Below are 12,853 nucleotides of genomic sequence, written 5' to 3'. Positions count from 1 at the left end.
CATCAACATTACTACCAAGATCAAAAAATGAAAAAGGAAAAATTGAAGTAATGAAAGGCCACAAAGGTACACTTAAGGAAATAACACGAGTAGAACTTAACATAAGGCACTAATACTAGAAAGTAAAATACACGAAAAATGAACAGATCGGGGAGTACAATTCTTGAAGGGATATTTAGGGAAACAGACGCAAAAAAGCAATAATATATACAGGGCATACAAGTAAACACGTGACGCAGCATAAAATAGCAATTCATAAGAGCAATATAGCGATGCATCAGTAAAAATAAAAACATCACAAGAAGTTCGAATCACATTGCCAAGTGTAAGAAACAAGATAAAGTGATTTGTAAGTGCTATTATGAAAAATGCTCGTGTAGGAGATGACGAAATTTTTCTTGATCTGACTCGGAAGCAATGTGATCAGGCAGATTGTTCCACAAGCGAATGGCCATAGGGAGTGCGGAAAAGTTCAAAGCATGTGTCGTACGGTACGTGCGTGCAAAAATTAAATGGTTATTTAATCGGCGAGACATGTTCGAGGCGATCTGGATATGCAGTGTGGATTGTGTGGCATTATAAACATATTTGTGAAACAAGGATAACAGAGCGATATTATGGTGAAGAACTAAAGGCTGGATGGAATGATCGAGTTTCATTTGCGTTACGCTGGAGTGGTGGCTATAATTACGTGAAATGAAACGGGCAGCTCGCTTCTGGACTGATTCAAGCATGTCGATTAAGTATGTAGGATGTGGGGACCAAATGGATGATGCATACTCGAGCTGTGGACGAACAAATGTCTGATAGGCCAATTTGCATTTAAAGCCATTAACCAGGTGTTACACCAATTATGAATTAGGCTAAGATAATTTTGAAGGCGAACAATGAACAATAAACAATGATATCATGAACAATATCGTGAACAATGAAGCACCACAGCTTGAGAACTCACCAGGACAGAGGTAATATGTAGAACAAAATACTCTTTGTCAGTGCAATTCAAGGGAGAACAATGTGCTTATAGAGAAGTTAGCCAAGTTCCAACATAATAGACTTTAACGAATCTGCCTTATGAAGAACACAAATATACACAAATGCAGTCACTGCATTGGTTTCTTTGGTAGGTATTATCAAGTTTTATGTAATAACAACCTAGCTATCAATGTCATTCTCGCCAGACATCAAGCCAATGGTCTCCTCACTTCTAGCAACACTAATGTATTTTATCGCTCTTTGTGCCAATGCTTCTTAAAACTGCTTCTTAACACTGATACTGAGAGGTCTAGCCTTCCTACCTCAGTCTCAAAGCATAGTTCAAATAATGGCCTGCAGTTAGGTATATTAGTTAGCAAACTATCTTCTTGTTCTTCCTTTTTTCTGTCTCATCATATAAATACTGAACGAAGCAACCTCACTGCAATTCTTTGCCAAGTACAGTAGACTTACATTAATTCAAATCTGATTATTTTAAATTTTTCAAGTAATTCTCTCCTAACCAAAGGCTTATCCAGCGCCTATACATTTTTATGGGACCAAAATTTCATTATATATTGATCCTGAAATTAGCCTTTGCTGGATAATTTGAACTTGGTAGCTGTGCTGGCTACTTTCCTGTCGAGAGTGCTATGTCATGCTGATAACGCACATGCCGTCTGTGACCTGCGAGTACCGGGCTCGCACTATTAAAGAGCAGAAATGCAAGCAAGGCAGATGATGATTATTGCTGTGGGACAAGATACTGTATTTACTCGTTTGTAACGCAAGTTTTTTTCATGATTTTTGTTGCTAAAGCTCGACCCTCGCGTTATATTCGAATAAAAACAAAATTGATTATTTTAAACCAAACATTCTAAATCTCAAGGTTTTTATCTTTATGTTCGCAACCTGTACGTCCCGATCTAATCTTTAAACAATTCGAAGTCAAAACTTGGTTTTTGTTGGCATCGACGCTATTTTCGCTGTGCTTGTGACTGGTGTTACGGTTGCAGTGCTGCAGCACCCTGTGGCCTTTCGCGCTTCGACTCCGTTTATTCGGGATGTCATAGCTACGTAGCGCATTTGGTATGACGCCTGCTTCGAAAGGCGAGCAATTTTGATGGCTGAGAGGGTGGGAAACTCCACCGTGAGTCGACAGCTTGACGTCAACAATTCATGGATGGCAAGACCAATGGAAGGTCCTCTTTAAATCTGAGGCCGGCCGGAAGGGCTCTGGGGACCTCACAGTGACCTGGTAGTGTCCCCAAATGAAATGGTTTCTTGGCCGCTTAAGAAGCACTTAATCTCAAACAAGCTCAGAGGTTATGTGATTCTCAGGTGATCACTTTAGGAGATAGTTTCACTTCCGCGAGGCTTGGCTTGTCCCGGCACTGATATCCTCAGAGTATATGGCTGTCAGCACTCTTGGCACTGATCGCAAGCTTGCATAGTGCCAAAAACACTTGTTGGGAATGCTTTTGGTGATGAGTCATGCGGAACCTATCTCTGAAAAGGATCACCCAAGAGAACTTCTTTGCTAATTGTGATTTTTTGAATAAAGGTCCCATTTCTTCTTCCTTTCATCTCATGTTACATGCATGGTATTATTTATTTTTTTATTTCGCTTGACTGGAAAGTCGACCCTCGCATTAGAATCGTGGTCACATGACATTCGAGTAAATACGGTAGGCCCCAAATGGTGCAAACATTTTTAAGAGTGATGTATTCACTATTATGAGCTTTGACAATAGACAAAGAACCAACATCCATATAAAATCAATGATGCTACCCACAGCCACAATGAGCAAAGAAGAGAATAACAGCACAACATAGATTCAAAACAACATGGATGAATATTGAGTCGTATTCAAGACTTACCCAATGTCTTCATCGTCACTGCAACTTGGTGGCGAGTGCGATTGCTTTCGCCTGTCGGCTTCCACTTGTCCAAGCGTCAGAGAGATTGTTGATGCAGTCAGTAAGAGGTCAAAGGGCACGAAGCTCAGTCCTGTAGCTGGTGTGCCGGAAGCCTGAACGGGCTCAAGGGCCTCGGAAAGCTCGCTTCCCAGGCCGCTGTCGCGACATTCGGGTGTGTGGCACAGTGCAGGAAAAATGTGTTTCCCCGTGGGTGTCGTGGCTGCGGCCAGCTTGCCAACAATGTCCAGATACTGTGAGAAGATGCTGTGCACCAGGGCCACTTGGTCCAGGCTCAAGTGGCAATGCAGGTCACGTGGTATGCTCGCTTCCACAGAGTGTCCACAGACCAGGACCTCCTGTGTAGTTTTGTGAGGGTACAAAATACCGCTTGTTTGGAATTTGGCATTTTAAAAGGATGCTGATTTGGGTGCTGGTGTCATTACATGCACTTCGCGTGATGCAATGTGTCTCCGGACTGTGAGCTTTGCCATGTGCATGACCATGTGCATGGCCATGTCCATAACTATGTGCTATGTGATTGCCCTCTATAAATGCAAGATCGACAGAGGTTGGCTGATACTACTGCCCATCTCAACAGCCAACTGTTATCAGAGGACATTACAGTAAAAGCTCGTTGATACGTATACACCTCATTCATTCAAAATTTTGGATAATTCAAACCAACTGGCACAGTCCGGCTAAGTTCCATAGAACTCCATGTATTAAAAAGCTTGAAAGCTTGTCAATTTGCATGCAAATTGGGTCAACAACGGATAATTAGATCTGCATGTCATTGTAGTAAGCTGCTCGCTTGCGCTGGTGGCAACTTTCCTAGCTAAGTGACAGGTGGCACGGCATGCTTATCACCATAGTCACCAATCAAAGCCACAGTGACAGCTCCCTTGAATCTCAGAGGCTATGCTTTTATGAACTGCCTGCACTGGAAAAGATCAAAGGGCCAGAATAACGTCATGGCTGCCACATTCTTAGTTTATTCTTGCAAATGGTTAGTTACATCGACACTGACAGTGGTGCATGCAGCTGATGCCACCCAGGTGGCCCGGCAGCCAACTCGCCAGTTGCAAAGGTCGAGCAAGCGAGATAGCTGCGCCATTTTTTCGCATCTTTGTGTCAGTGCTGCGCTGCGTGTGTTGCGGGATGTTCTTGTTGCAGTGACCACACCTACGCTGTGCATGTGCCGCCATTACTTCATCTCACAAATACCGAGGACTAGAGGACCTGAGGAAAATGATCACGTTCCTGTTCAAGTACAGGCTTCAGACCTGTTAACAACAATGCGGGAGAGTTTAGCTGGAGATACCATTTGTGCCTTCTGCTGGCCCACTCGCTTTATCAGCGAGATTATATGCCGTGCATTTAACCAAACGCATCCTAAGCAAAGGCGCATGCAGCACATAATCTCACTGATAACGCAAGTGAGCCAGCGGAAGGCGCGGATGTTACCTTCGGCCACGTGCTCACAGGCTGTTGTTAACGCATCTGAGGTTTGTACATGAAATGTTGGGCGACGCGGACTTCGCAGACTACATAAGTGTCGACAGCTGTGCAGTGGTCTACGATGCAATCACAGACAATGACATCATCTCCCAGGTAGCTAGCAAGGACCACGCAGTGGAAGATGATGAAATTGATGTGGATGAGGAAAAGGAAGCACTGGTGCAACCTTTGTTATTGGAGCTGATGGAAGAAGTGAATAGCGCTTGGCTGTTCTTCAGTATTCAGGATGATGAAGAAGATGCTTTCCAACAGATTAGAGCTCTTAAATGTAAGCTTACACCAATCGCATTCAGAAAAAAGGAAGCAGAAAATTATCACGAATTTCTTTCATAAATAAAATATGATGGCTCCAGAGGTGCTTTCACTGCTCTACATCATCAAATATAGCCTTCTGTTTATCACTTTCGTTAGTTAAAATTTTGTTTAATTCGAATTCGGTGAGCATCCCTGCGAATTTCAAGTTAACGAGCTTTTGACATATATTGAGCCTTTGGGTGACTAAATTTGCTAGTTTTCAGGCCACCCAGGTATTACTTGATTTTTTGATTACTTGGTTCTAGTACTTTCTTTTGCCGCGCATTTTCTAAGTGGCCAATGGCCGAATGGGGCCCGTTCTGGCGGGAATTTGAAAGGAAAAGCCACCTCTTTCAGATGAGACCAAGAAGTCCGCGCTAGCACATGTGGAAGAGCAGGCGCGCGTTTCGGAAAATGTGCTGTTTCAGCGCAAGTTCCGCCTGAAATTCAGCTAGTACATGTCGTATAAGGCGTCACTGCGGCTAAAATACTGATGTTATCGGTATGAAATTAACAATGTAGATGCAATAATAGCTGTACACTCCAAAAATGCAATAAAAAAATATAGAGCTTTTTCGCGATTTTTGGTCGCCACAACCCGTGTCCCCCTTTAAAGCACGGGTGTGGGCTCTTATAGGCTGTGGGTAGACCTGCTCGTTATGTGTTCTGTCTTTTGCTTCTATCGTCATCATTGCCCATCTATATTCCTTTTTGTTTTCTCCCTTCCCCTTTGCCCACAGCAGAGAAGCTGGCAAGAGGAATGTGCCTCAGGACGACTTCTCAGATTTCCTTCTCCCTGAACTTTTCTCTCTCTTGCTTAGGCTGGTCATTACCATGCTGAATGATTGACATCTGAACAATGGCATATGTGGTGCACGTGGTATTTGCACAGCTTAGAAGAAAGCAAAGGGCACAAACATGTATGACCACCTATGACATATCACAGATCACTCACAGCACATCACAGTTAATCATACATCTTCGCAGCACTTGCTTTTTCACTAGGCTGTTCAAAATTCAATGTACTCTGCTGCTTATATTTTAATCTTTGAACATAGTCCATGTTTGCTAACGTGAGAAAACAGCCAGAGAACAGTAAAATGAATTAAACAAATGAGGTGCTTAGTTCGTTTACCTGTAGAAAAACTCATGAGGCTAAAATTACCATTAGCCTTACTAAGATCACTGCAATGCACGGCCTGACTTTTTTTCTATTCTTTCTTTCTTTTCTTTTTTCTTTTTTTTCCAAGCATTCAGACCTATTGAAGTCCTTAAATCTAGGCGGCTCCCACATACCCGTGGCTGGAGCTAATTTAAAGTGCAGCAATCACACATGACACAGCAACACGGCAATACAGCTTTTGACGATGAAAGCAGAGTAGACCCAGCATAACTCATGACATTTGTAGTACAATGCCAACATTGTACTGTCTCGAATCCAAACGCCACACAACAATGCACATGAACAAGTTTCAAGCAAATAGTGTGCCTCGCCTATAACCACTGCAGTGCAGGTTGATGTGGTCAACGACAAAACTCCACCTGAGAAGTTCCGTCAGCCATGCTCTCCACGAAGATCATTGCAGGAGCCAGGGTGACGTGCAGGTCGCAGCAGGAAGTGACCAAGTGCAAGGGCACAGGGGCCTTGGACGCCCTGCCAAGCACGTGGGCCCCGGGGGGCTGGCGGTTCCATTCGAAGGCTGGGTTCTCACCCATGAGCGTGGTCACTGGCTGACTACCACCAGGTCCCAGGACGGTGCCCTCGCCTCTGACATCCTGGCTTGCCAAATCACTCCAGTTCACTAGTAAGAGGCAGGAGGAAAGCGAGTCACTGAAATGTACACTTCCTTTCACACGCTGCTTGTATGCTCCTACACACAAAGTTAGTCACTTGGAATTGTAAATACTAATGAAATAATGCCACTTAAGACTTGTATACATATTAAGACACTCCTGATTAATGTGCACAAGGTGTTTTACAGATAAGAGTTGGAAGGCAGACACCTGGGTGCTTGCTACTGGCATCTGCATGTGATCGTGTGCCAGGTTGGTTTTTTTTGTTGTTGTTGTTTCTGACAATAATGATTTACAGAAGATAAATTTCTCAAGTGGCTCAGCATTTTCAAAGTGTACTGCAGGAGTAGTAGTAGATTTTGTTCCTGTGCTATTTTCAACAGTCCTGGCATAGAGTTCACACTTGTGTAAGCAACAAAACTTGCAGGAACATTTCACATTTTTAATGTATTCTTCAGCTCTATGTGTTGCACTGATTTTGAAGGTGCAAGAAATGCATAATGATTAAATTTCTTACGTACGGAATTAACTAGTGCTGGAAGAGAATATATGTGCCAAATCCTTGAAAGCCTCCCTTTATGCTTAAAAGAACATTAAAGGCAGAGTATTACATCTATCTGGACTGATGAGTCAAATGTACTTACACTTGTAAAGCACACCATCCGTATTCACTTCCGTATTCCAAGAATGTAAATTATTGAAAACCCAAGTGTTGTGTGCTATTCCGCTCTGGCTTGTCTCATCTCCGATGCAACCGACTTCTGCTGCAGGCCAGTTTAGGGGAGTGCAATCCCCAGTAATGACCTCTTGACCGCGGGGCACAAAAACAAACTGCACAGTTTGGCTTCTACTCCCGACGGTGCTTGATGCAATAAAGAAGCATTTAATTGTTCCCAGCTACATATGCCTTTTGGACTACCATGAGTACGCCTGTGTTTATGTGCAACGACACTTGCGGACATAACAACAAGAAAATCAAGAATTTATATTCGGCAGAGTGCAAAAGGAGAGGCACATCACTGACACACACATGCTATTGCAATTTAAGAAATGAAATGTTTTCAATGCCAGCTTCCAGAATGGTGTGGGCACTCACGTGTGCACAGAAAGAAGGATGACAGGCGCATGTGGTACTGCCGGTCTTCCAGGTCCGAGCCAACGGCATTCAGCATGCCCTGTTCCTGTGCCCAGCAGTACAAGTCCTCCCGCAAGGGGCGGCGGCACAGAGGGTTCTCCACTTGAGGGCTCAGGGATGCTGCTCCAATCTGCATCAGGCAGACGTCCCCACTACTTGACAGCCTGCACAGATGGTGGCAACAATATGCAAACATCAGCTCACATGATATTTCCAATCCACGTACATTTTGATAAACTAGCAGGGATCCCATCGAAATGTGGCCATCGTAGCTGGGATTTGAGCCTGTGACCTTGCACTCAGAAGCAGATTGCCGCAGCTATTGAGCCACCATGGTAGATATACAGAGGTCATCATGATGATCATGGTAGGGAGCAATGACAACAATCTGACACCAGCTCATGTGATGTTCTTACTGCATGCTTTAGAAATTAAGAACTGTTCACGATCCATTCCATTGTAACACATTTTTCTGATGTGATGGCACTGGCTAATTCTGAAAGTTGTCTTACTTGTTGTCCAGTTGGCCAAAAAAGTTTATGGCACATGGGATCTACGAGGGTTGATCCAGAAACAAGGTTCCCAAAGAGCTCCAGCCACACGGGAAGGTGCGAGGCGAAATCCGGCAACACTGCTGCACGTGGCTGTTCCCCCACTCTTGATTCCCCCCGGCTGTGCTTTCATTCTCATTCGCACTCATTCTTGGCTCAGCAGCCGTCCGATATGGAGGTTCCCATTGTTGATCCCACCAAGTGCGAGATTCATTCCGTAATTCACTTTTTGCATGCCAAAGGGACTCCATCGTCGATATTCATCGTCAGCTGACAGATGTGTATGGTGAAAAGTGTATGTTCGTTCCACACGTCCAAAAGTGGTGCAGGGGAGTTTAGTGCCGGTCGGAAGGAAGTCCACGATGAAGAACAGAGTGGAAGACAATCAGTTTCGGAGGCGGTTCTAGAGATGGTCCAACGCAAAGTGCTTCAAAACAGGAGGATCACCGTCCGTGAACTTGTTGCTCAGATTCCTGGGAGTTCTTACGGTAGAGTGGAAAGAGCTTTGACTGAAAAATTGGAGTATCACAAGTGTTGTGCTCGACGGGTACCGCGGCTATTGACATCAGACCACAAGGAGATAAAGGACTGTTGGACTCCATTGTTACAGGAGACTAAACGTGGGTGCTTCATTTTACTCTCGAAACAAAACAAAAATCCAAACAGTGGCATCACCCAGAGTCACCAGTCGCAAAGAAGTTCAAACAAACTCACTCTGCTGGCAAAGTCATGGCCAGTGTTTTTTGGGATCATAAGGAGATACTGCTGATCGATTTCGTGGAACGTGGGACAACAATCAACTCAGGCAGTTATTGCGCAACACTAAGAAAACCCAGGTGAGCTATCCAGAACCAACAGCAAGGACGACTGACAGCCGGTGTAATGCTGCTTCAAGGCAACGCCTGACCTCACGTCTCCCATCAAACCCAGGAACTATCGACAAACTTTGGGTGCACTGTCATGCCCCATCCACCGTACAGTCCAGACATCGCGCCCAGTGATTATCACTTGTTCCCCGAGTTAAAGGAACATTTGAATGGCCAATGCTTCTGCAGCGACGATGCAGTCAAAGAAGTGAAACGCTTCCTCAACGGGTTAGCGGTGGAGTTCTACGACATTGGTATACAGAAATTGGAGCACTGTCTATAAAAATGCATAGAAAAAGATGGCGTTTATGTAGAAAATTAGAGCAAAGTTTCATCTTTCCAATGATGTAAATTTCTACGAGAATAAACAATGTTGTCTATTTCTAAAATTTAGGGGAACCTTATTTCTGGATCAATCCTCATAAAAAAAAAGAAAGGAAAGCCGAATTCCCACAAAGCCTAGACACATAGCCTCGAATTGAAACTTTCTATGTGTAGTAGTTCGTGCGACCTACACAGTGATCCATTAAATTAAAAATGCCATGCCTTAAAAAAGCAGAAATCCACATTTGTTATGGAACCCGTGCTCTTGTATACTTTTGTGGCTGACTGCACAGAATCGTGCATTCTGTTTCTTTTCTTTTTTTCCAAACTCCATGCGTCTTGATCAAGACTTCATGTCGGCACTTACACTGGCCACGACCATCCACTGGCCACAGCAGCATACTGTGTCCTCGTGCTCATTCTGTGCCAATTCTGTTAATGCAGTGAACATGACACACTTGTAGTGGTCATACATGAAGCTACAGCAAGCGCATCTGTGGCACCTCGGAGCAACCAGCCTTTGTATGAACTGCCCTCCTGACTTGGCAACACTGAATACATGGGCCGTTTCATTGGTCCTTGCTAGACTTTATCCACGAAACAAGTTTGTTCGTGCCCGTGTGACGCCCTTCTTGTATTTGTGTTGTAATTTGTATTATGCCTCAGAGGAACCTTCTGAATTATAGGAAAGAAGAACTCACCTCTCTGATTCCCTATTATCGTCCTCAGGAAGAAAAATGCGGATGGTTCCTGAAGAGACGTAGACAAGCGGCAGCGCTCTGCTGTTTAAATCCCAGCCTGCTGGCTTGGAGGACTGGCCCTTTGAAGGAACACTGGCTGCTGGCGTCCACAAGAGTTCCAGGAGGCTCTGAACTGGCACAGCCATATCAGCCACAACGCCGGCGACACACGTGTGCAGCACCACGTCCAGGGGAGCCAGTTTTAAATCAACCTCGCTGAGAAAATGTGGCTTCAGAGCCTGCTTCTCAGCTTCTGTCAAGGGAGTGAACTCCTTTCCTGGGAAGAAAAAAGAGCTAGACATAAAACAGACACAAGCGAGCAAATGGTCACACATTTCACTCAAGCATTTCCAGTTGGGGTGGTTTAATTCATTTTGCCAGTGGCGTCATGCCACCTTGAAAAGGTTAATTAATGCCAGCAAGTTGAGGAGGCCGGAAATGGCCATTTTGGTCATAAAGTGATCATTTGGGTTAGTTGCTCACTGCTCGATTTTTCAGCTCTGCAATTGGAGTCACAAAGCTGCTAAAATTGCGAGATATTCCGATGTGGTGACAAGCAAGTCATGCTTGCCTATGAGAACACCAGTCGCCATGAGTCACTCCTTAGTGGCCAGTTGTTGTCAGTTGCATGACCTCTGCTAATCGTTGGTGTGAATGGGCCGGGCCCTAAGAGATGTTCATCACAAGCTTTTGTCATTATTTTTTGTAATCATTTCCTGTGATGACAAGAGCTGCTTGTGCAATCACCATGTACTAGACATCCTTTTAGTTCATTTTTGTATCCCCCCCCCCCCTTCCTGTTGTAATGTCTGGGTGGCGATACGAAAACTGCAAACAAGCAAACAAACAAACAAACAAACAAACAAAATAACCTGGTGGCAATGTGATAAATTAAAGCAAACAAGCAGGATACATCACACCAAGTGACTCTAACCACTGATAAACACCCCTGCCCTCAAACCACAGACACTTCCTCAGTAATGTAAAAGATTGGGCTAGTTGTTATTGCATGGCTGAAAGAAAAGGACAGCACTTATTTTTATCTGCTCTTCAGTTAGCACACAACATGCATGTAACCAGTCTGTGAGTATGCAGATCTCTGCAGAATTTGTGTTAATAAGCTGGGACTCACTTGACTTGTGGATGTTTCTGCGAACATGAGCGCACAAAGCGGACGTCCATGTCAGGTTCAAGAAGTCGGCCTGCTTGTGCTGGCTCAAGGGAGATGAGGTGGCCATCATCTTGCTCGTACCAGTCTGGCGGTTGAGCTTCTCAGTGCAGCTGAACACCACACCTTCGTACGGTCCAGCTTCCCATGTTGATGTCGGTGAATTTGGACTGGTACAAGAAAGACACAAGTAAAAAAAGAAAAGCTTCAAATTCGGTGGCAAACATGCCATGTTTGCAGGATAACATGACCATCATGCAGGACAACATGACCATCAATAATAACGCAGCAGACTTTTAGAGGTCAGAAAAATAAGAAAATATATTATTCTAATCATATAACATTCTGTTCAAATGTTCTTCAAGTTCAAATGTTCAAATAATGTTCTGGTCCACTGTTCAAAATATTTGCCTATATTCACTGGAGTTCCTCAAAAAAGCCTACTAGGACCACTATTGTTTAGCCTGTATATAAATGACATAACTAATATCAATACCGGCATACAATTTGTTATCTATGCCGACGACACTAGTTTATTTATAACTTCTAAGGACGTGAAAAAATTTCTATGTGTTGCTAATGATACACTAGCACAAACAAACAAATGGAGCTTACTCAACTCATTAACTATTAATACTACCAAAACAAAAGGCATGCTTTTTCAGCCAAAAAACAAAAAGCATAGCATTGACGGACATCTAAGAATAGGTACTTCTTTCATAGACATAGTACCATCGGTTAAAAGCTTAGGTGTCATATTCCAAGAGAACATGCTATGGAATGACCACGTTAACATTATTGCTAACAAACTTGCACGAGTTGTCGAAATACTAATAAGATTATGTTTCCTTTTACCATTAAGAGTGAAGCTCCTACTTTATGATCCTCTTTTCTTTATCTCCTGTTAACTATTGTCACCTCGTATGGGGCAACACGACTAGCAATAACATCAACATTCTATATTTATTGCAAAAGAAAGCCATCCGTGCAATTTCAAACTCTTTATTCGTTGCGCATACTGATCCTCTTTTTGTCAATTAGATATAGCGCCAATAAAATGGGTCTACGATACAATTTTGCTAAAACGCTTATTAACAGAAAGAAAAGGTAGCACTAATTTTCTCGAGCACTTGTCAAGGCTAACATTAAATACAAGCAGTTTCAGTACACATCACAGAGAAACTTGGCATATTCCGCACTCAAGAACTAACTACGGGAATCAAATGCTGCGCCATGCACTGCCATCTCTACTTAACTCTCTTCATTAATCGGCATATTTATTATCATTTCAATTAGGTGCTCAAACTTGCCACTCATACTGTAATTCATGTGTATGCTTAGCGCTTTTCTTTGGGTTTTGTTGTGATGAACACGCATCCTAGGCTGTAATTGCACAGTGACTTATTTAGTTTTGTATTTCTGTGAATGGTACCCGTAAATGAAAAGTGATTTATGTTGTCTGCATTTTGTTGTTTTTCTGTTTCTGTTTTTTGTAACTTGTATGACAATTACAATTTCTGCAATCATGTCAATTTTTTGCCGCTGTGCGAAAGTAACTTTGTATAAAT

General features: G+C 43.4%; 1 protein-coding gene across 2 annotated transcripts in view; it reads right to left on the bottom strand.

The window, feature by feature from the left end:
- Positions 1 to 12,853, bottom strand: part of Vps13B (vacuolar protein sorting 13B) — a 144,544-nt gene that overhangs the window by 78,023 nt on the left and 53,668 nt on the right. For both annotated transcript variants that reach the window (XM_050180286.3, XM_055071753.2), the window contains exons 21-25: positions 11,250 to 11,455; positions 10,079 to 10,394; positions 7,598 to 7,800; positions 6,250 to 6,509; positions 2,857 to 3,251 (exon numbers count right to left, since the gene is read on the bottom strand). In XM_050180286.3, coding sequence (XP_050036243.2) covers positions 2,857 to 3,251; positions 6,250 to 6,509; positions 7,598 to 7,800; positions 10,079 to 10,394; positions 11,250 to 11,455 — 1,380 coding nt within the window. The remainder of the gene's footprint in view (positions 1 to 2,856; positions 3,252 to 6,249; positions 6,510 to 7,597; positions 7,801 to 10,078; positions 10,395 to 11,249; positions 11,456 to 12,853) is intronic.

Source organism: Dermacentor andersoni, chromosome 7 (genome assembly GCF_023375885.2).
Source record: "Dermacentor andersoni chromosome 7, qqDerAnde1_hic_scaffold, whole genome shotgun sequence".
Lineage (NCBI taxonomy): Eukaryota > Metazoa > Arthropoda > Arachnida > Ixodida > Ixodidae > Dermacentor > Dermacentor andersoni.
This window is presented reverse-complemented; position numbering and strand designations above follow the sequence as displayed.